Source organism: Podarcis vaucheri (genome assembly GCF_965113315.1).
Source record: "Podarcis vaucheri genome assembly, chromosome: 4".
In the NCBI taxonomy this organism is placed as follows: domain Eukaryota; kingdom Metazoa; phylum Chordata; class Lepidosauria; order Squamata; family Lacertidae; genus Podarcis; species Podarcis vaucheri.
The window spans coordinates 21,199,195-21,222,467 of record NC_138762.1 but is presented as its reverse complement, the minus strand read 5'-3'; the positions used below and the strand labels follow the sequence as shown (position 1 = coordinate 21,222,467).

The 23,273-nt window shown below is 46.5% G+C and overlaps 1 protein-coding gene across 1 annotated transcript in view; it reads left to right on the top strand.

Annotated features, from left to right (window-relative positions):
• PGR (progesterone receptor) overlaps positions 1-23,273 on the top strand; it is a 56,039-nt gene that overhangs the window by 17,837 nt on the left and 14,929 nt on the right. The window contains exon 3 of the mRNA XM_082219136.1: positions 6,742-6,858. Within this exon, the coding sequence (XP_082075262.1) occupies positions 6,742-6,858 (117 nt within the window). The remainder of the gene's footprint in view (positions 1-6,741; positions 6,859-23,273) is intronic.

Below are 23,273 nucleotides of genomic sequence, written 5' to 3'. Positions count from 1 at the left end.
GGGACAATAGTTGTGCTGCAATAAATCTATTCGCCTTTTAGGTGCCAGCAAGACTCTTTGTTACAGAGCAGTCCTATAGGCTCAGTGGGAGGAGAAAGTTGCCCTGACAGGGCAGATAGGCAGCTCTGAAGCCCTGCTAGACTTGCACCATCAGGGTTGGAAGGTAGGAATAAACCCTCTTCCTCTTCCCATCAGTTGGTAATTATTATTTCTGAAAGAAAACATTTTTACTTCCTATTATGCAAAGGCTGAAATACGTCTCTCCTCCCCACACCCATTCCAGGGTCTGTGCTTGAAGATGAGAGCTTGGGATCCACTAGATTCAAAGCCTCCCTGGAATAGCCCCTTCCAGATGAGTAAAGACTGGAAGGGGGCACCCAAGGATGACTGGAGGGGATCAGCTAAACAGCATAACATTATCATTGTCATTTCTAATTATATCCTGCCATTCTTCCCAATGGCCTTCCAGAGACTGTAGGATTCCATCCTTAGACCACTGTTTAGTTCTTCTTCTGGAAATGAGAAATCTGAACTGGGCTACACTCTGGAATCTCCTGGCCAGGTGGCTTAGCAGAATAGGCAGATGGGTGAATTAAAATAAAGGCTTCTATGACTTCTATGATGCGGGTGACGCTGTGGCTTAAACCACAGAGCCTAGGACTTGCTGCTCAGAAGGTCAGCGGTTTGAATCCCCATGATGGGGTGAGCTCCCGTTGCTCGGTCCCTGCTCCTGCCCACCTAGCAGTTTGAAAGCACGTCAAAGTGCAAGTAGATAAATAGGTGCCGCTCCGGCGGGAAGGTAAATGGCGTTTCCATGTGCTGCTCTGGTTCGCCAGAAGCAGCTTAGTCATTCTGGCCACAAGACCCGGAAGTTGTACGCCGGCTCCCTCGGCCAATAAAGCGAGATGAGCGCCACAACCCCAGAGTCGGTCACAACTGGACCTAATGGTCAGGGGACCCCTTTACCCTTATGACTTTATTTGATACTTTTATACTTCCACTTCCTGCATATGGGAGCTAAGAATGGGTTAACATACATGGAAAACTAGACCGGCCATACCATACAAATAAAATAACATGACAAATAAAAAGCAGCAACAGATAACTATAAAACCATGAGCCCCAAACACTACAGTTCATGTGACAGATGCTTGGATTAACTTGAGCCTTTGTTTAAAGATGTCAGTGGCTGGGGGAAACGAAATGTTACCTGGGAGGGAGTTCTGTAGACAGGGTGCTACCACCAAGAATGCCCTGTCACCACCCTTCTAGCTTCTGCAATGGACAGCAGTGCATCTCCTCCTGATCAAAACGTCTTGAGTTTGTTGGTGCTGGGGAAGATGCTGCCTCAGGTACTTGTGTCACAAGCTGTTTATGGTTCCATAGCTTCTGGACTGTCTTCCAGGATAGACTTTGATCCTGTGAAGGGTGTTATGAGTGGGATAACAAGCAGACCATTAGCAGACAGGTGTTGCTGCACTTCTCACCTGGCCTACCTCCAGCTGAGACATTTCTGCATACTGAGATAGGGGCAGTAAGGTTGGTGCAGTGTTGGCACGCTGGTGGAATCAATGCTGCCCTCCTGCTGCTGTGTTTTCACCGCAGCCACCTTGCCACTGCCTCGTCCCCCTCTGACGCAGCTGGAGGGAGGTTGCAACGCTGTCCGGTATTGACCAGACCACTTGCATGTTATGAGAATATCTTTTGGGATTAGGTGGCTCTCCTGTGCAGTCTGCATCCCTGGCAACTCTCCTTTTGGAAATCAATTTCTGGCTCCCCCATTTATCTGTTTCTGAAGCAGCTCTGCCCTGTGCACCATGATTAACGGCCCCTTAATCAGTTTTGTTTCCATAGTTAATCCAATTATCTGCCAACGTTGTATTGGGTGCTATTTCATTTTGCTTGCCTGCTCTCACCTTTGCATCCGCACAATAGGCACCGTGGTTCACTTTTGACAGATGCATGCTTTATGTATTTCTTGCAGTAGTAGAACAATAATCATTATTTTTGGAGCTTTGCACATGGCTGCTGTTGGAAGCAAGCAAAGCACAGGGCTCTTGACTTGGAAGTTTCCCAATTTAGTATTTATTGTGGGGCTGAAGAGGGGGAAAGGAACCAATCCTCAGCACCATTCTGTATTTAGGGAGCTTAATAATTTCTGGTTGGTATCTGATGCTTTCCTCCTTGAGATAGTGAGCCTGTGGGGTGGACCTTGTCTCTTTATACAGCAGATGGCTCCCACCCATCTTAACCTCATTTCACCAGCCAGCCTAAACCTCTCCCATGCCTCCTTTGCCTCAATCGCTAAGGTGGAGGATTCTCACTGAGTGCTACGGCATCACCTCCCTTAGGTGCTGGAAACTTGTGGGAACCATGGTAATTTGTAATTCCCATGGCTCCCAGAAACTCTGGAACTGCTGTGGCACCCATGGGAATTCTTTTCCGATCTTTGTAAGTTAGGGAAAGGAGGTCAAGAAGGGCCTGCGTCTAGGGCTTCAGTCGGGGAAGGGCCTGGAACAGATGCAAAAGAAATGTGCATGGGCCTGGTGGGTGCAATTCTTCTCCCTCCATCTTGTGGTCGTAGGGAAGGGTCATAGTTATTCCTTCATTATGCAAAGGGGATTTCTGCTGGATATAATAAATAGGGGCTGCCCCAAACTCACTGCTCTGCCCCATCTCTGCCCAGTCTCGGTAAGGGGCAGCGATGTTGCTGCCAGGACACTGGCTCAGTTGGGTTGCTTGCTGTTGGTTAGTACCAACCTGTTTTACCTGTTTCAAAGGTGGTAAAGGTAAAGGGACCCCTGACCATTAGGTCCAGTTGTGACCGACTCTGTGGTTGCGGCGCTCATCTCGCTTTATTGGCTTCCGGGTCATGTGGCCAGCAGCACTTCTGGCGAACCAGAGCAGCACACGGAAACGCAGTTTACCTTCCCGCCGGAGCTGTACCTATTTATCTACTTGCACTTTGACATGCTTTTGAACAGCAGTTCAAAAGGTTGGCAGGAGCAGGGACCGAGCAACAGGAGCTCACCCCATCACGGGGATTCGAACTGCTAACCTTCTGATTGGCAAGTCCTAGGCTCTGTGGTTTAACCCACAGCGCCACCCGCGTCCCATTTCAAAGGTGGGGTATACCTTAAATAAACAAAACTAGGCTGCTTCCTTTTCACATGGGTGGGCAGACAGGTGTGCCAGGACTGATGAGGCGGTCAGTGGAGCTTTGACCACGCTCTGTCTGCTGCAGTCACCAGCAGAACCAGGCAGGCTCCTTTGAGCTTCTCGTCATTTCCAATATTTCCCCGCCCACTTTGGGCTTGTGGAGAAGTAATTTTGCACCAGGGATGAGGAAGCTGTGGCCCTCCAGATGTTAGAGTGGTCCACGTCCCACCTGCTCCAGCTGCTGATGGGATCTATGCTATTCCAGCAGCACCCTTGTCTCCAGTCACACATCACAGTAAACCAAGGTTTGTTTTAACTTATATTGCCCGCCTTCCCTCCAAGGAGTTCAATATGACATTCATGCTTGTTCACCTCCTCTCCATTTCATCCTCACAACAGCTCTGTGAGGTAGGCTGGGCAGAGAGATAGCATAGCAGGAAAATGGTATTCCGATTAGAATATGGCCAGAAGAATCTCAAGTATTGCATCATATTGGGGCAGTTCAATATCATACTGTAATTTTGAAATTAGGCAAATGCCCTGCATATTTCCCACCCTCTTAGTCACACATTCTACCCTTCAGGGAGATGATGGAATTTGAATGCAAAGGTCAAAGGGCTGGTTTCTGCATTCTAAAAGCACAGATATTAACCTGAGATGATTTGTGTGTCTGCGTATGTGTTTAAAATATACTTTTTATTATTATTCCCCCCAAAATCTATTCAACTTGTTCAACTGGATACAGATATTCACATGTTTAGAACTAATACGTTAGGGAAACAAATGAGAGTCCAAATTACCTCCATTAGGCAAATCAGCAAATTGTTTCCTAATTGTTTCAGATGTGATTTGATTCTCTTTTCCTCTGCGTTGTGCAGATAACTGACAGCTCAAGCCTATACATGTTTACCCAGAAGTAAGCCCTGCTGAATTCAAAGGAACGGTGTGTATAGGATTGCAGCCTAAATTAGTGTAAGGAAGCTCTCACCCTGTTTACAAAGAGACCACAATGGCCAAGCGCTACAATGCTGCCAGGGATAAGTGCCCACAGCAGGGATGGGGAACGTTTTCTGGCAAGTGGAACGGATCCTTATTTCCCTGACCCTGGTAGGCCAAATCATGTGACACAAGTATGATATCAGGTGATGGTGCTGCTGCACTTTGAACCCTCAATTGCTGGGACTAGAGGCCAAAACCGGGCTCTTTGAAAGCCCTTTTGCAAACAGTCCCCTGCTGCTCTTCGAACCTCCTAAAGGCAGGTTCCACAGCTTCAGATGGATTGGACATCTGTGGTCAAAGTCTAATGTGCGATATAAAAAACCCCAGAGCAGTCCATTTGTTTGGAGTCTGTGGCTGACCCTCTTCAGGGCAGTCCATGCCCCTGATGTTTGCGGAGCCAACTTGGGCCTTCTCAAATGGCATCTGTAATGAAGGGCCGTAGTTCAGTACATCTGCTTGGCATGCAGAATTTCCCGGGTTCAATCCCTGCCATTTCCAGGTAGATCTGGGAGAGAACCTAGTTGGAAATTTAGTAATATTTACTTTAGTTCAGGCTTCCTCAACCTCAGCCCTCCAGGTGTTTTGAGACTACAGTTCCCATCATCCCTGACCACTGGTCCTGCTAGCTAGGGATCATGGGAGTTGTAGGCCAAAAACATCTGGAGGGCTGAGATTGAGGAAGCCTGCCATAGTTTAATCAGAAATACTGTGGGGAGCAAGACTGTGACCAAGTAGCCTATGTGACTGATTGGCCTGCTGTTCGGGTGAGCATTGTTGATGTTCAGTGGGACTTAAGTCATTTTTAATCAATACTAACTCTCATTGCTTTGGCAATATCTGGATCTACTTAAAATCCCGTTGGTTTAAATGGTTCTACTCTGACTAAGTCAATGTTTATTACTTTTATATACTGACCTCATTTAGGGAGCTCTGTGTGGCATGCTTGGTTCATTCCTTCCCCCGCTTTAATCCCCACAACACCCTTGCGGGGTAGGCTAGACCCTTACTTGCCCGCACACTGTCTTGCCAAAGTGGTACAAGCACTGGTTATCTCCTGCTTGGACTACTGCAATAGGCTCTTCGTGGGGCTACTTTTTTGAAGGTGACTCAGAAACTGCAACTAATCCAGAATGCAGCAGCTAGACTGGTGACTGGGAGCAGCCACCGGGACCATATAACACTGGTCCTAGTACATTTCCGAGCACAGTTCAAAGTGTTAGTGCTGACCTTTAAAGTCCTAAATGGCCTGGGCCCTGTATACCTGAAGGAGAGTGTCCACTGCCATCGTTCAGCTCTGATACTGAGGTCCAGCTCCGAAGGCCTTCTGGTGGTTCCCTCCCTGTGAGAAGTGAGGTTACAGGGAACCAGGAAGAGGGCCTTCTCAGTAGTGGCACCCGCCTTGTAGAATGCCCTCCCATCAGATGTCAAGGAAATCAACAACCACCTGACTTTTAGAAAGCATCTCAAAGCAGCCCTGTATCGTGAGATTTTTAATGTTTGATGCTATATTTTGTTGGAAGCCACCCAAAGTAGCTGGGGCAACCCAGTCAGATGGGTCAGGATTAATCATCATCATCATCATCATCATCATCATCCTTTCATTATTTGTTTCCTGCCCAACTGACTGGGTTGCTTCAGCCACTCTGTGAGGCTTCCAACATATATAAACATAATAAAACATTACATATTAAAAGTATAAGAAATAAAGTATTATTATTACACTGGTTCCCAGCAGGCTTTAATAAATTAGTAACTAAAAAAGAATGGGGGGAGGGGAGGGAAAGGAAGCCTGTTTCTTCTCTCTCATAATGCCTTGCAGTTTGTGCACGCTTAGATAGGGCTATGTTTAAAAATACACTCGAGGTCCACGTCCATAATAGAAGCAGTTCACCAATAACAACTGACTGATCATAATATCACTGTGCTAATGTCATGGTGACCCTTACATTGTTAAAGTCCATAAGATACTAGTTTTTCATCTGTTGAGTCATGTTAAACAGGAACAGATTGGTTCGTTCCTTTTTAATATGACCCAATGCCGGGGGGGGGGGGGACACACCAAGTGAAACGTGGCTGTTTAGCCTCTCAGTAACAAGGCTGTTCCCTTCTGAACCTCCTTGCCCCCTCCTCCCCTGTAGCTAATAAAAGCACCTTCGATGGGCATTTAATTACCCAACCAAGAAGATAGAAACAATAATTAAAGAGAGATTAAGTGACGGATGAATCGTTGGTAGCATCCAGTTAGTTGCTAGGATAATAATAATAATAATAATAATAATAATAATAATAATAATAGCCCTTTTACTTTGGAAGCAGTTGTTGTTGAGCATTTAGCCTTTGGAAGCAGTTGTTGTTGAGCATTGAGGACGGTTTATACATTTTGTTTACACCTCCAAAAACAGATCAGAGAGGCTGACACTGAAGCTGACTAACGTTGTTTCCAGGCTATAGTTTAGTAATTTGTTTGGATGCTTTGCACTTTATTCACCCTAGCTTTCTGAACTGCCCTGCCCTGCCTTTTCTTTTACTTCTCCGTAACCTAGTGTTCATTTCCCCCATCTTCGTTCTTTTTTTCCCTTACAGGACAACATAACTATTTATGTGCCGGGCGGAACGACTGCATAGTGGACAAGATCCGCCGTAAGAACTGCCCTGCGTGCCGTTTGAGGAAATGCTGCCAAGCTGGCATGGTGCTTGGAGGTAGGGAGTTTTGATTCACAAAATCATAGTCATGGAATTGTAGAGTTGGAAGGGACCCCAGGGTCATCTAGTCCAACCCCCTTGCAATGCAGGAATCTCAGCTAAACGATCCATGACAGACCTCTGCTTGGATGGAGGAGGCCTCAGGTTCTCGTTTTCACAAGTGATGTCTGCCAGAGTGCCAGTCGCACGGTACAAAGGTTCCCACCCTTACCATCCTATGACCTCATCATGCCATTCAAACTTTTGGTGGGGTTTAAAGCAGAAAGTGTGGCATATAACCGAGAAAGGGCACATTGATTGGTTAAGCTATCGCGGAGGAACACTGTTAATGTCTGCTGTTGTTGGCATCCATCTGTCTTGAGAGACAATGGAGTGTGCCTCTGGGGGTGAAGTCAAACCACTGGAGAATCACAGCGCCTGCTGTGGCCGCAGAGACTGGTAACTCGTAACTGCTGCCGTGCTGCCTTGGCAGGGGTGCCAACTTGAATAAAGTATTAGGGGGGGCAAGTAAGCCCTGCCCTGCATAATCAGTCACATGACACAGTGCGCAGACACCATTTGAATGGCAGTTCCCATCAACTGGGAGGCGGGGGCGGCCAGGTGAATAGCACAGCCCCACCATGCCATCTGTCAGAAAACAATTCAAGCACAATTCAAAGTCTTGGTGCTGACCTTTAAAGCCCGAAACGGCCTCAGCCCGGTATACCTGAAGGAGCGTCTCCACCCCCATCGTTCAGCCCGGACACTGAGGTCCAGCGCTGAGGGCCTTCTGGCTGTTCCCTCACTGCGAGAAGCAAAGTTACAGGGAACCAGGCACCCGCCCTGTGGAACGCCATCCCATCAGATGTCAAGGAAATAAACAACTATCCGACAAGATATCTGAAGGCAGCCCTGTTTAGGGAAGTTTTTAATGTTTGAAGTTTTATTCTGTTTTTAATGTTCTGTTGAAAACCACCCAGAGTGGCTGGGAAAACAGGAAAAATTTGGGAAAACCAGATGGACGGGGTAGAAATAATAAATTATATTATTATTATTATTATTAATAACAATAATAATAATAATCTTTCTTTTTGGAGCCAAGCAGAGTTTCAGCAGAGTCGCATGATGATTACAGAGAACTTCTCATTACAGTGGCTGGCTGTGTGACATTTCTCTCTTGCTATATAATGGACTTTGCTTACCCGTAGTGCGGGAGGAGATTTCAAGTAGATATTGAATCATGTCATTTACTCTGTCCCAGGAAACATGGATAGTAAGATACTGCAATTCTTTCTCCTGAGGTCTCTGCAGCTGCTTCTGCCCTGATGAGTAGTGTAATAAGCACTTTCCAGAGAACAGCTAAAGGCAGCGAAAGTGAACTGCATTTCGGGGCTGTAGCAGCAGCAGCTGTGTTGTCAGATGTGCAGAAAAAATTGTGGGTGGGCAGGAGAGGCGACAGGCAACACAGGCGAAAATTGGAATCCTGTCATGGCGAGGGGTGCAAATCACCCTTTTCCTGCATCACAACTACCAAACGGAAGGGTGCAGTTGTTATGGCTATTCAGTTGCATGGCTGCACTTTGCAGTGTTAGTTGGATGTGTCCAGAGAGGAATTCAAGAGAGGAATTCAAGAGATGTCCAGAGAGGAATTCAAGAGACTGTACAGCCTTATTATTATTAGGTATATTATCAGGAAGGCTAATTTGGGAGAAGGGATTGCTTTGCTGTTGGGTTTTTCTTTCTGCAAGTTGCTTGGGGAGCCTAAATGCAGAGTGCAAATAAATGCTTGAAGAAAATAAAGGTGCCTCTGGATCCGGAGCTTGTCTGTAAGGAGGTGGGCAGGAAAAGGAGCCCATTGCCAGTCAGAGTGTGAGGAGAGGAGATGCAGAAACTCCTAGTGAGGTCCTCAGTGCTTGTGGATGATCTAATCTTCAAACCGCTCATCCCTCGCATCTCTGCCGGGCACTAGGCGGGAATGACACAACAAATAAGGGTTAAACTAGGGTGCTGGGTTGGAATGTAATTACAAACCATAGTTAAAGCAAGCAGAGTTTCAGAAGCCAACTCTCCACTGTGGTTTACACCCCTGATTTGCTAGCCTCGAACAGACCATGGGTAAGCAGCCAGACTGGAGCTGGATGTACCAAGAGACTGGAGCTTAAACAGGGGGCAGAGATGGATTGGTGTTATATTCAAACTGGGCCACAAGGTCTCCATTATTCATTTCCACTTATAAGGACAAGCTTTTAAGCCAGTATTGGTGAATCACTGGATTGCTGCAGTGCTTCCACTTATTCAAGGAAAACAAGCCAAGCAGCTGATTGAAAACTAATAGCAGGCCACTTTTCATTCTCCTTGGAAAAGCACAGAAGGGCTTGTTGGTTGTGTCATTATTTGCTGTTTAGCATTTGTTAACTGTAGTTCAAGGTTTATAAACATCAGCTGCCCAAGGCTGCAAACAGGACACTGGGCAAAATGTGATTTGACTGGAGCACGTCGACTGTGCGAGTTCATGACCTGTGGGGTAGCGCAGATGTGGCAGGGCTGGTACAGGGATATCTTGGCATACTGTCGCTGCGCAGGAAACAGCCAGAGTTGTAAGGAATGCATCGAATGTAAGGAAACTGGGCTGGATCTAAAGTTCCTTCTGTAGGCAAAAGATTTGGAGAGCTGGAAGGAACCCCAAGGGCCAAGCTGCTGCAATGCAGGAATCACAGCTGTGTGTCTTCTGCACAGTATGAGACAGCTGCCACACCCCAGGAATGGCTGTGGTTGATTGGCTGAACCAGGTGAGGGTAGCCAACGCATCTCAAACATACGGTGCATTAGGGACTTTCCCTGCATGCGAAGACAGGCACCAGTGCGTGGAGTGGATGAGACCAATAGTAGTTCCAACAGTCAAGAAGGTGTTTCCTGCCCATGCTGTAGAAGGAAGTGAGGGGCAGACGGAACACACCAGCCTGGGGAAGTAGCCCATTTAGGAGAAGAAAAAGTCTGATCCTAAACCTCCACTGCCTTGCGAGATATCTTCAAGAGAGGAAAAGGCTAAGGAGTAAGCCCTACGCAAAGCCGGGGTGGAGTCTTGAATGCCTCCTTCTGGCATCTCCTGCAGCCAAGCTGCTGCCAAATGTTTCCTTGAGACCACTGGCGGAGGAAGGCGGGCGGGTGACATCGCTGCGCCACCCACCCCCGCTCGCTGTGTGGGCAGCTGGCTGCTAGGGACGATGCTGCTGCGGGCAGCTAGCAGCGCCCCTCACAAAGCTTGCCATGCAGGTGGCAGGCAGCTCACCACGTGGGCAGCAAGTGGTGCCCCCCCCCACATTCGTCACGCGGGTGGCAGGCGGCTAGGGACACTCTCTGCGCGGGCAGCTAGCAGCTGCCCCCCACGCTTGCCGCGCGGGCGGCGGGCAGCTAAGGACGCTCATCATGCGGGCGGCAAGCCCTGCCCACGGGCCAGCTAGCCCTGCCCCCACACCGCTCCGGGTGCTGGGGCAGGTAGTTCCACCCCTGCTTGAGGCCACACCAGTGAGGCCAAGAGTGGGGTCTTGTTGTTTGGGCAGCCCAGGACCTCCATACAGAAAGCCCAGCTTGCGTCCCAGAGAGGTCACTTGGGTGCTTGCTCATGCAGCAAAATCAAACTGGGAGGCAGCAGTTACAAGTTACTGGTCTCTGCAACCACAGCAGGCGCTGTGATTCTCCAGGATACTCCAATAATTTGTATAGCTACTTTACGGTACTACTCAGAAGTAACTGCCTTATGCTAAGTCAGATCATTGGTCGAACTAGCTCAGTATTACACTGTCTGGCAGTCTGTATCTTCAGGATTTTAGATGGGTTTTCTCCCAGTCCGGCTTGGAGATGCTGGGAATTGAACCAAGGGCCTTCTGCATGCTTTCCCACTAAAGAGTTGTTTTCTTTTTTCAGATTTCCTTCTTAATTCTGCACATTGGCTTGGAGATATCTTTTCAAGGGAAATGTAGCCTCTGCATGGGATTAATAAAGCCATTTTTTTCCCCAGCTGGCACATGAAATTAATATATGATTTGGGAAGTGTGTTTGAGGGCAAATGTAATTACTGAGCCGTGTGATGTAAAACGCAAGAATAAAAGCAATTTCGCTAACCTGATTTAGACACCTTGGCGATTAACATATTTTCATACGTTACATGTATTTAAAATTGCAGTTCAATCACAACATTTGTGAATCACAGTGCGTGGAAGAAAATGAAAACGAGGTTTTGTAAATGGGTTTCTAAGGGCCTCCGTTCAGTAAGTTTAAAATATGGGTTAATAATGCAAGCAACAGCCTCGACGACTCTGTCATACTGTATTGTTATTATAGGAAGTTAACAGCAATTCCGAACAAAACGCGAAAGGAACAGTTTATATTTCCAAAGCATAAATCTTTCAAATAAGGCGTCTTAATAAATTTGTCAGCAGGTGGTATTGGGGCATAAATTGTCACTTTTGTGCATTCCGTAGATGAGAAAGCAGTACAGTGGTACCTCGGGTTACAAATGCTTAGGGTTACAAACACTCTGGGTTACAAACTCCGCTAACCCTGAAGTAGTACCTCGGGTTGAGAACTTTGCCCCAGGATGAGAACAGAAATCGCACGCTGGCAGTGCAGCGGTAGCAGGAGGCCCCATTAGCAAAAGCGCGCCTCAGGTTAAGAACGGTTTTAAGTTAAGAACGGAGCTCCGGAATGAATTAAGTTTTTAACCCGAGGTACCACTGCACTGGGAAATGCTGTGTAAAAGGACGTTTATGGAAGAACAGGGAGTAAGAGAATCCCCTAAAACAGAGGAGCTGGGTAAGCCGCAGTTCAGCCCTAATTTAGCATATCTACTCAAAAGGAGAGGTGAATAATTTCCAGAAATTTTGAAACTATTGGGGGTGATCCCCCCCGAAAAGAATAGAACTTTTAGGAAAAATTGGGGTGGGTGGGTGGATGCAATACTTTTTTAAATGTCCTTTTTACATGTCGAAACTTGCTTTGTTACTTTATTGAAATTCATTAATGTCATTACAGATTTAACTTTACACATACATGATATATATATATATATATATATATATATATATATATATATATATGGTGTTGAATTCTTCATTCTCCTGTGATAATGACAGCACCCTCCAAGAAACAAAAATGCATCTTGCTCCTGCATTTGAGAGTTGTATTCTCATGCAAGACTTGCTTGCCCTCAGAGTACATGCATAGAAGCAGCAGTAGTAGTAATCATCATCATCATCATCATCATCATTTTATTATTTATACCCCACCCATCTGGCTGGGTTTCCCTAGGCACTCTGGGCAGCTTAAAGCATATCTAGAAACATAATAACATCAAGCATTAAAAACCTCCCAATACAGGGCTGCCTTCAGATGTCTCCTAAAAGTTGTGTAATTCTTTATCTCCTTGACATCGGAAGGCAGAAGGCGTTCCACAGGGAGGCGATATACTGCCCTCCCTTATGTGTTGTGCTTTCATAATTTAAGGCAGGTTTATCTCTGCCTTTACCTGGAGGTTACGTGGGCGACAATCTGCTAAATTATATTCCTGTGTAGGAGTCATTTTGGAGGAAATCCCTTTTGTAGGTCATCCTCCTTGGTATCATTATATGCATCTTTCCAAGCAGGAAGGGCGCCAGTACTGAGAAGGCCCTCTGCCTGGTTCCCTGTAACCTTGCTATGATCCAGTACAGTGGTACCTCTGGTTGCGAACGGGATCCGTTCCAGAGGCCTGTTCGCAACATGAAAGGAAAGCAACCCGCAGCGGCGTGTCTGCACATGCGCAAGTTGTGATTCGCCGATTCTGCGCATGCGCGTGACGTCATTTTGCACGTCTCTGCATGCGCGAGTGGCGAAACCCGGACGTAACCCTTTCCGGTATTTCCGGGTCGCCACGGGACATAACCTGAAAGAACGTAACATGAAGCAGACATAACATGAGGTATGATTGTACTGTTCATAGACTTGCATAAAAATCTTCCTGCTAGGAAGTTTCAGAAATCGTTTCAGGAGACTAAATATGGAAACACATTGCCTTCAAGATTTTGTTCTTCATTCTCAAAGAGAATATTCCACAATCCAGATCTTCTTCTTCTTCTTTTCTGGTAAAAGTAAACATAAGAAAGACTTAGGAAAAAATATCCACACACACCCCTCCGGGCTTAACACCTTCACTCACCCACTGAGTTCAATTGGACTTACTTTCAAGTAAGCATGTGTAGGATTGCAGCCATCCCGTCGTCCATCCCCAAAGGAGAACCAGAGGGTTTCCAGTTGGGTTTGTCTGCGCCCCTCCAACAGCTGACCTGGTTGTCAGAGCCCTGGTCGACCTGTGTAATGCAGCAGTGGCCTGGGTGGTTGATGCAATTTCTTGTGGGCTCCCATCGCGCTTATCAGAGCCTAGAATGTTTCTTGGTTTGGCGCTAAGAGCAATGAAGCAGGCTGGGAGAGAAAAGGAAGGAGAGAAAAACTCCCAACAAATGCAGCCAAACACTGCTGCATGGAGTTCACAGCTCCTCAGGGACAGCGAAGGGGGAGAATTGACACACACACACACACACACACACACACACACACACACCTCAAGCTGGACCTGAGGAGTTTGTGCAGCCAACTGGTGCCTCCCGCAACATGTTTGTGAGGTATCCTTAGGAGAAAATCACTTGCCTCCATCAGACATTGACTATGTTGTTATAGCAGGTGAATCAGGCAATGTTTTCTGAGGTCTGTCCTGTCTACTTTCCAATTGGTGAAAGTGTGAAAAGTGCTTAGTCAGGTTTGTGCAACACCTTGTATAATAACCAAGGGGATGACCTAGTTTCAGTAATTACGATTAGATTTCTGAAATGAGCTTGGCTTGAGACTACCTTTGATGGAAGATAGTGCAGAACGCAGCAACCAAGCTGATAATAGGGAGCAGATGCTCAGACCATATAGCACCCATTCTGGTTGACTATATATTTTGGGGCCCAATTCAAAGTGCTGGCTTTAACCTATAAAAACTTACACAGGCTCCAATAAAATAAAATAAAAATCCTTCCAGTAGCACCTTAGAGACCAACTAAGTTTGTTATTGGTATGAGCTTTTGTGTGTGTTCTTGGTCAATCCCCTTTGTTCCCTCTTAAAAAAAAAAAGACACAGCAGTCTTCTTTAATAATAATATATTGGAGGTCCCGGGCCTCAAGGAGATTAAACTGGCCTCAACCAGGGCCAAGGCCTTTTCAGCTTTGGCCCCAGCCTGGTAGAATGCTCTATCGCAGGAGACCAGGGCCCTGCAGGACTTGACATCCTTCCGCAGGGCCTGCAAGATGGAGCTGTTCCACCTGGCCTTTGATCCGGGCCCAGTTTGACCCCCCTCTATGGGACGCTATAAGTTACCTCTTTGGCCCTTTTATCAGCTCATGTGGGACCAACATGGATAGCTGGCCCTGATGAATACTTGAGGTTCCCGACCCCACGGTTGGCAGTCATTTAATTTTATCCTGATTCTAATTTTTAAGCTGCATTTTAATCAGTCATTTGATTGTGTTTTAATGTATTTGATATTTGATGTTAGCCACCCTGAACCTGGTCTTGGCCGGGGAGGGCAGGGTATAAATAAAAATTTACTTACTTACTTACTTAAAAAGTAATAAGAAGTTTACTTACATTCAGTTCACAGTAGGTTCGCTGAAGGCAGGCTTTAGCTTGTAGTTACAGAAGAGAGGTTGAGTTTATCCCATATGGGGATGAGCCCATGTGCTGCTTTGCTGAGAGCCAGCAGGCAGCAAAATACATCAAGATGGAATAACATGACAAGGAAGGGAAGATGGCTGCATGACCAGCCCTTTTATGAGGTCTCACAGGGTCACGCCCATCTACCTGGTCACACGCAGGGGGAGGATGCTCCAGATCAGGTGTGACAGGAAGTCCTCCTGGCTGGAGTAACATCCCCCCTGTGTGTCCACTCTGCTCCAGATCAGGTGTGACAGGAAGTCCTCCTGGCTGGAGTAACATCCCCCCTGTGTGTCCACTCTGGGCAAACAGGAAGTGTTGTATTTGACTGCTTATGTTACATCCCGCAACAAGTATGAGGACCAGCTTCAAAGGTGTTCCTGGCCTGGGGGTAACCCGTGAACTGCAGTCCAGGACTGGCCCAGAATCCGAAGGTTCCGCTAGGAGTCAGTCCAACAGGGCCAAGGCAGGACACGAGGCAGGAAACCAGGCAAGGACAGGTACAGGATCTCAGGCAGGATCTAGCATACAGCAGTGTTGCTCCTGCAACCTGGGGCAGGGTCCGACAGCCTTTTATCTTTGTCGGTCCTGATCCCCCGGCGACTCACCTCCCTGTTTCGCCCAAAGGCAAGCACTCTTCCTGCAAGTACTCAGGCCTCTCCTTCTCTCAGACCTTAGTCTCTGCAGCTCGGGAGACGTCGGTGGGTTACTAGACCCAGGGGCTGCCTCAGCCTCCCCTGACCCAACCGGTAGTGGAGCAGCTGTAAATGAAGGCAACAAGGTACCGGTAATCCCCGCATCTGGAGCCAGGGCAGGCTCAGGCCCCTGACTTGGCCCAGCTGGTGTTTGTTGCAGGGGAACCTGTGCAGACTGTGACTCTTCAGGATCAGGCCCCAGACTTGGTTCAGATGATGCCTGAGGCAAAGGATTCAGTGCAGACTGAGTCCCCACTAGTTCCGAGTCCGAACCCGAGCCCCAGGCCATCACAAAAGGGATGTTCTCTGCCTCTTTCTGTTGGCAAGGATTATTTGGAACCCTATATCCACGGTGCCACTCCATTTTCAAAGTGGAAACTTGTGGTAGGAAACAATTAAATCTGATGGACGCTCGGCCACCAGGGCTTCAAGTCAGGGTATCATTTACAGTCAGAGTTGACACGTTTTTGGAAACAAGTGGCTATTCGTGGACGTCAGAAATACGTGGCTGTTCTAAAGAAATTATATTTTCTGATGTTGGGCTGACATAGTCATTGGCGTATCCTTTCCTAAATTCTGCTTGATGATACGCCAGGGTTTTGAACTGCTTTGTGAGGCTTTTATTTGAAGGCATTTGGGTGTGGCTTTCAACGTTGCCTCAGCTCCACATAAGCTGCTCTTTATGAAAGAAGAATGGGGTCAGGCAGGGATAGGTATGCCTAAAGAAGGAGCAGATGAATCAGATGTTATCTGCTGCTTCTGTGTGGCTACCAGCTGGTATTGGCGCTGTATGCCATCTATCCAGTACAATGTATTGTTTCTCCACGGGACTCAAGCCAATGCTCAGTTTCCCCGTCATGGGGAATACACACACACACACACACACACACACACACACACACTGTGCAACCCACAATGACAGCACCCACAGAGGCCGTTCCTTCACACCCATAGAGCCCTCTTACTGAAGTTGAAAGAAGCATGGTTTTCTAGCAACTAGAAAGGGTTTATTTATTTAAACAATTTATATACTGCATAACTATGAGAGTCTCCAAGTGGTATGGTGCCTGTGTCAGCTTCTCTAGTTAGCAAATGGGGCTAAATGGGGCTCAGAAAGCTTGGCGTCCCCTGGGATAGAGTGTTGGCCAAGGATGTGGGTGAGACCCGAGGGCCAAATCTCCACTCATCCTTGGGGCTCACTGAGTGTGACCTTCGGGAACATCGCTGGCTCTCAGCCTAACCTTCCTGACAGGGCTGTTGTGAGGATACAGTGGGGAGAGGGGGAGATCTATGCATGCCGCCTTCAGCTGCCTTCAGTAGTATGCAGGAGGGAATTGTTGCACTTCCTCCCCTAATCTCTAATCTCTGAGGGGTGCAAGATTCCAGGTGCTCACCTAGGGTTCAGTTTCCTTGGAATGAGGGACAGCAGAGACTGTGGTGTCTCTACAATACACACATGCAATGGAGCAGCTCATAGCATTAGCCCCCGAAGAGGGTCTTACTTCTCCTATAGCCACAGACTTGGAATGCATCAGAAATCGAGCAGGGCTCTATCTTTCAGCTGCTCGGCCAGCTTCTAGCTTCTGGTACATCTGCTACAAATACACAACTTTGCCCTTTGTCTTTCTAGACAGCTGAAGGAGGGAGGGGCACCCATTTTCTTTCTGGCACAGAGCCACTTCCTTTGTTACCTTAATGACCCATACATACTTAGGGGCCATTGCCAATTGGATCCTTGTTGGATCCATGAATTAGAAGGCTCATATTGCTCATATCAATATGCTATTGCCGCTTGTAACAGTGAAAAACTGGGGGAATATTGGGTTAGCTTTGGGGTTTTTTTGTGTGTTTTTTTTATATTGCATTTTTATGTTTTGAACCACCCTGAGGTCTTAACGGATATAGGGTAGTAGTATACTGCTACTGCTACTGCTACTGCTACTGCTACTGCTACTGCTACTACTAAGTGCTTTTTCTGGGAATACTCAAGTATACGCAGTACTGGCACTTTTTTCCTAGAAGCAAAGCACTGGTAAGAATAATTGTAAGAGGAATATGGTGAAAGGTTCCTTCAGTTTCTCTGCTTATGAATAGGGTGGAGAACGCCCCAAATCCCTTTCCATACAGCTGCAAAACAATCACATAGAAGTGTGAAGCAGTATATTTATATTATTGTAGTTGCATCACATTACAATGCTTTTAATTTACTACTCAAATTTCTTTTTACTCATGATACACTGCAAAGCCTGAAATGCTGACAGCTCTCTATTGTGGTTTGGCACGTGGGTGTAAACCACTGAGCCTCTTGAGCTTGCTGATGGGAAGGTTGGCAGTTTGAATTCCCACAACGGGGTGAGCTCCCATTGCTCTGTCCCAGCACGCCAGTGCAAGTAGATAAATAGGTACCACTGTGGCAAGAAGGTAAACTGTCCCGTTGTGCCAGAATCAGCTTAGTCATGCTGGGCACATGATCTGGAAGCTGTACGCCGGCTCCCTCGGCCTAAAAGCGAGATGAGCGCCGCAACCCCATAGTCGCCTTTGACTGGACTTAACTGTCCAGCGGTCCTTTACCTTTTACTTTTACCTATTGTAGTTTGGGCACTGGTGGGTGTTTTAACCTCTACAAGTGCCATTTGGTTGAGTCCTGCCATGGTCTTGCCATTGAGGACAAGGCCTCCATGGTGCCTCTTTGTGATCTCTCAGAATCAGCTGGTTATCCCTTGGTTTATTTCACCCATTTCGATGGCAACAGCACGCACAAATGGGCTTTCAAACATACTTGCAGAATGGTTCCTCACAGGAGAATTCCCAGACCTCAAGTCCCGAGCATTTTCCATAAGAACTGCAGGACCTTACCTCTGCAGTCTTAAAAGAATGAGGATCCACACAGGAAGGTGAAGGGATGGGTGATGAAAGAGGCAGGGTGATAGGCAGGGAAGGGAAGATTTCTCAGGGGGTGGGGGAAGACTGGGAGAAGAAAGGGAAGCTCCCAGGTGAGAGCTAGGAGGCTCTAACACCTTTTGTGTGGGAAAAGGTTAAGCTACATCTTAGACAGAGGGCTTTGCATCTTCTTCTGATAGATGGCTTTGTGGTTTTTTCTTCCACTTTCCCTCTGTTTTCTCTTTCTTTTGTATGTGTTTGTTTTGCTTTCTCCCTTTTCTTTTCTAGATGAGTTTGGCTTTTATTGCATTGTCTGTTGAAAAGTTTTAATAAATAAACATTATAAAATAAGGGGGGAAGCCCCCCCAAATATATTAACAGCATAATCTGATGCCCATTTATTTGGAAGTTATATCCTGTTGGGACTTTGTCTCCAGTATGTGTGTTTAGGATTGCATCGTTAGTTTGATTTTACTGTGGCAACACTTATTTTTGTGTGGAAACCAGCCTAGGGGTGCAGGTTAGACATGTAAGATAAACACGTTTGGAGAGCTGTTGCATATCCAGTTCAGATGATGTAATAGAGAGATGCCGGCAGTGGGGAAGGCATATTGGTATGGTTAGTTGCATGGTGCTGGTTACAAGAATTGCAGGGAGTTATACTGGGGGCAGCCATTGTAGTGCCTTCCAGATGTAGTGGACTACAATACCCATAAGTCCCAGGAAACATGACCAATATTCAGGGATTCATAGGGTGTCACCATCGCTATTGCTCCATTGACATTCCACCTGCAGCATGCATGATGACAGAATAATGAACTACAAGGATTAGTTGCGCGCTTGGATATAAGCAGGCGCAGATCTACTATGATAATAATTTAATAAAATAATATTATTTTGCCCATCTGGCTGGGTTTCCCCAGCCCCTCTGGACAGCTCCCAGCAGAATATTAAAAACACTATCCTATCTTTAAAAGAATATCTGAAGTCAGCCCTGTTCAGGGAAGTTTTTAATACTTAACACTGTACTGTTTATAACACTTGATTGGGAGCCGCCCAGAGTGGCTGGGGAAACTCAGCCAGATGGGCGGGGTATAAATAATAAATTATTATTATTATATTATTATTATTATCTAACCATGGCTAGCAGTGCTAGAAGAAATACATTTGCCCAGGGCTTTTTCTGCAGCCGAAACTCAGTTCCAACACCTCTCAGTTGGGCACTATTGAGAACATGGGAGGCATTCATGTTGAGTTCAGGCGCCTCTTTTTCTAGAAAAAGAGCACTGTGTTTGCCACAATGTCCCACAGAATACAAGTTGGTCTTGCTTGCTTATGGAAAGGCAGGCGGTAGGGAACCACATGTCATGTGAGCCAGAAAGATAGCATGGCCTAGGAATCCATCAAACAAGGGTCCCTCTCAACCATCCACGTGGGCCTCCTGCAAACTGCTAGTCCCTGAGGGCCATAGATGTGATGTCAATTGGGTGAATGCAATTACCGTATTTTTCGCTCCATAAGATGCACCTGACCATAAGACACACCTAGTTTTTAGAGGGGGAATGCAAGAAAAAAAATATTCTTTAAAGGGAGCGCTGAGCAGAGCCTGTGGGCATCCCAGGCTCTGCTCAGCGCTCCCTTTCACGAGCCGCGTGGAGAGTGTGTGCGGCGCTTGCAGGCTTTTCTCTGAGGAGGGAGAAGCCCCCAAGAGCCACAGACATGCTCCGCGCAGCTCTTTAAAGGGAGCGCGGCTCTTCCCCCACCCCCGGGAGGCAGGGGAAGGGACAGAGGGGTTAAGCTAGAAGCTAGAACAGCAAGAGGGAGCGCTGCGCAGTGATTCCTCTCACTGTTCTGGCTTCTGGGATAGCCGTGCAGCCTGCCTTCGCTCCATAAAAGGCACACACCTTTCCCCTTACTTTTTTGGAGGGGAAAAAGTGCGTCTTATAGAGCGAAAAATACGGTAAATTGTCTTGTTACATAGATAGAAACTGCAGGGAGCAGCCATGGTTGTATGAGGCGGGGAGGGGAATTTTTTTAACTCTTTCCTTGCCGTGGTGTGGATAAATAATGCACCTCTTAGAAGTTGCTATTTGCATTTCAAGGGAAACTTCCATTTAGGTCAATGGAAATGTTCTTTGAAACACAAATAGCAGCTTCAGTGAGACGTGATTTTTTATTTTACTTTTTTTTGGTCAGGGCCGTCAAGCTTCCCCATGCCTGCTGTTTGCAAGTCAATAGACATGGGATGTTAACTGCATTTGCCTAATTAACGTCACATCTCATTTGGCCCCGAGTGCCTTCACGACTTCCCGGGTTTTTGCAAACTAAATTTACTGCTGGCAGAGAGAGGCAGTGAAAGCCTATGTGGATCATTAGCAAACAAGTCGAGCCCATTGTGCTAACCTTCTGATCCTAGCAGCTGGCGACGTAACTGCCTTTCCAGGACTTCAGAAGCTGTTAAATTTTAACATTGCCATCAATGGATAGATCCTGTTAGCCATCTTGCATTTTGGAAGGGTGGAGTGCAGATCGGCTCGATAAATTACAAGTAAATTTGTGGGATGAAGCTGAAATAAATGTAACATTTGGATGAGGAGTGACAATCATTTCATTGATGAGGGGAAAGAGAAATTATCCAGCCATTTCTTGTGTGTGGCTCAACATTTGTGGTGACTGTAGCATCACATGTCCCCTCCCCTCTTCTACCAGTACAAATACAGTGGTACCTCGGGTTACATATGCTTCAGGTTACATACGCTTCAGGTTACAGACTCCGCTAACCCAGAAATAGTACCTCGGGTTAAGAACTTTGCTTCAGGATGAGAACAGAAATCGCATAGCAGCGGTGCAGCGGCAGCAGGAGGCCCCATTAGCTAAAGTGGTGCTTCAGGTTAAGAACAGTTTCAGGTTAAGAACGGACCTCCGGAACGAATTAAGTACTTAACCCGAGGTACCACTGTATATTACTTTGGCCATCACTTCGCATACTTCACAGTGAGCTCAACCTAGAGGGAGGTATTCAACTCATTATGAGTAAACATAACCTTAGTCATGTTCATTAATTCTAATGAGTCTCAGTAAAACATAGCTTAGGTTTGCCGAGTGTATTTCCAGAAATTTGCTAGGGAAATTTGGGTGGGGTGTGGGTGGAAGGTGGCCGCCACAGAAAACTCACACACGATGCCTAGAATTCAGATAAGATCCTGCAAAGGTAGGGGTAGGAAAGAGAAATGTCTCAGAAATGTTCTCTGGAAAATGTCTTCTAAGAAATTTCAGCTTTTCTCTGCTTCAAGGAGCCATTGCAAGGCAACACATTTTTTTTTTTGTTGTTGTTAAAAAAAGATTGCTCTAACTGTTGACAGCTCTTAAGAACTAGAAACTGTCTTTTGATCCACAGTGCAGATGTACAACATCTGGCTTTATAGCTGTTCATTCTGCAGCTGTTCATTGTGCAACAGTGTGTGTGCAACTTATTTCCATTTGATGAAAAGCAGCTGCCAGTGCCTGCTTCTTTTGAGATTTTCTGTCCAAAATTCACCTCCCTACCCAAGCTGCTAACCCTGCCAAGATCTTTTCCTTTGAAGAAAAAAGTGCACCAGGGTGGGTATGTTGTTGTTGTTGTTGTTGTTGTTGTTGTTGTTGTTGTTGCAAGTCAAGCCAACATAGGACTCAGCTAGGCTGGTAAAGAAAAAGTGATTTATTTGCGTTGTATGTGTGATATAACATTGTGCCACCAGGTGACGACGTAGAGTCGCATTTCTCTCTACCTGTTTTCCCTGTTTAAATTTACAGCGCGTTCAACTGAAACGCTTTTTTGATGTGTCTAGATCTAGCCTTGCACTCAATGCATGACATACAGTGGTACCTCGGTTTAAGAACAGTCCTGTTTATGATTCAGTTATGATTCAGTTTACAAATTCCGCAAAACCAGAAGTAGTATCGCGAATTTTACCTCAGTCTAAGAACGAAATCCAAACGGTGGAAGGGCACCGGTGGTGGGAGGCCTCATTAGGGAAAGTGTGTCTCGGTTTAAGAATGGTTTTGCTTTAAGAATGGACTTCTGGAATAGATTAAGTTCATAAACCGAGGTACCACTGTATTGAGTTTGGTCTTCACAGTCTTCTTTCAACTTGGCTTCACAGTCTCTTTGTAACTCAGCCCCCGCTTACCCCCAACTGAGTCCTACCTAGCATTTTATCTTAGGTTCTCTCTATATATTCTCCACTTCCTCTTGAGATTGGTTGACCTGGTTGGCTTCTGGGTCAACCCAAGGAGGGTGACCCAAGGTCTGTCCATCACTGATGGAGGAACATGGGCTTGTCTCTGGGTTTGCCAGGCACTCTGGGCTTAAGAGAGCCCGGCAGGTTCGAAATCACAGTAGTAGGCCAATATGTTTCCACAGTCTCGTAGCTCTAAGCTGAGGAGAAGAGGCTGAGAGCCAAAGCAAGCCTCTTTTGTGGGCAGAATCCCCAGCTGCCCTGCCCAGTCCCAAGTTTGGAGGGGTTCAGAGAGATTGGGGGGTTGCTATTGGTCTTGTGCTGTGTTCCAAAAGGGCAAAAATCATTTCTCCCCTTTCTTTGTTGGGGGGTGTGTGTGTGTGTCGGCATGGTCACTGGTCACGCCCAAGTTTTAGGGACCCTCCGCTGTGCCCAAAATTCAGCAGAAATGCCCAGCCTTCTTTCAAACAACTCAGGAAAGAGCTCTGAACCATTCCCTTATTCCGAATAGGATTCCTCGCAAGAACAGGGAAAAGTTGACAGCTATGCTCTGAACAGCCAGCAGCTATTTTTTTTTTAAAAAAAACCAAGACAACAGCTGTAATGACCCGCCAAATAATAGCGATAAGTATTTGCTAGAACTGCTTTGTTTAATGGGGTGTTTGCTCTGCAATTAAGCATTCTTTCCTTGTTACTACTTCTAAATGTCGCATTCCTTCACTCCTTCTCAGTTGGCACCCGTGTTGGCTCTGTCATCATTTTTCCAACAGTTTCCCTGCGCAGGATTGAACACTCTATTGTTCCGCTACTGCTCAGAGACAATGGCTTTGCCCGTGAGATCATCATAATTTCATTAGTGACCAGAGGCATAAATGAGACCATTTTTTTTAAAAAAAAATCCTTTGTAAAGCT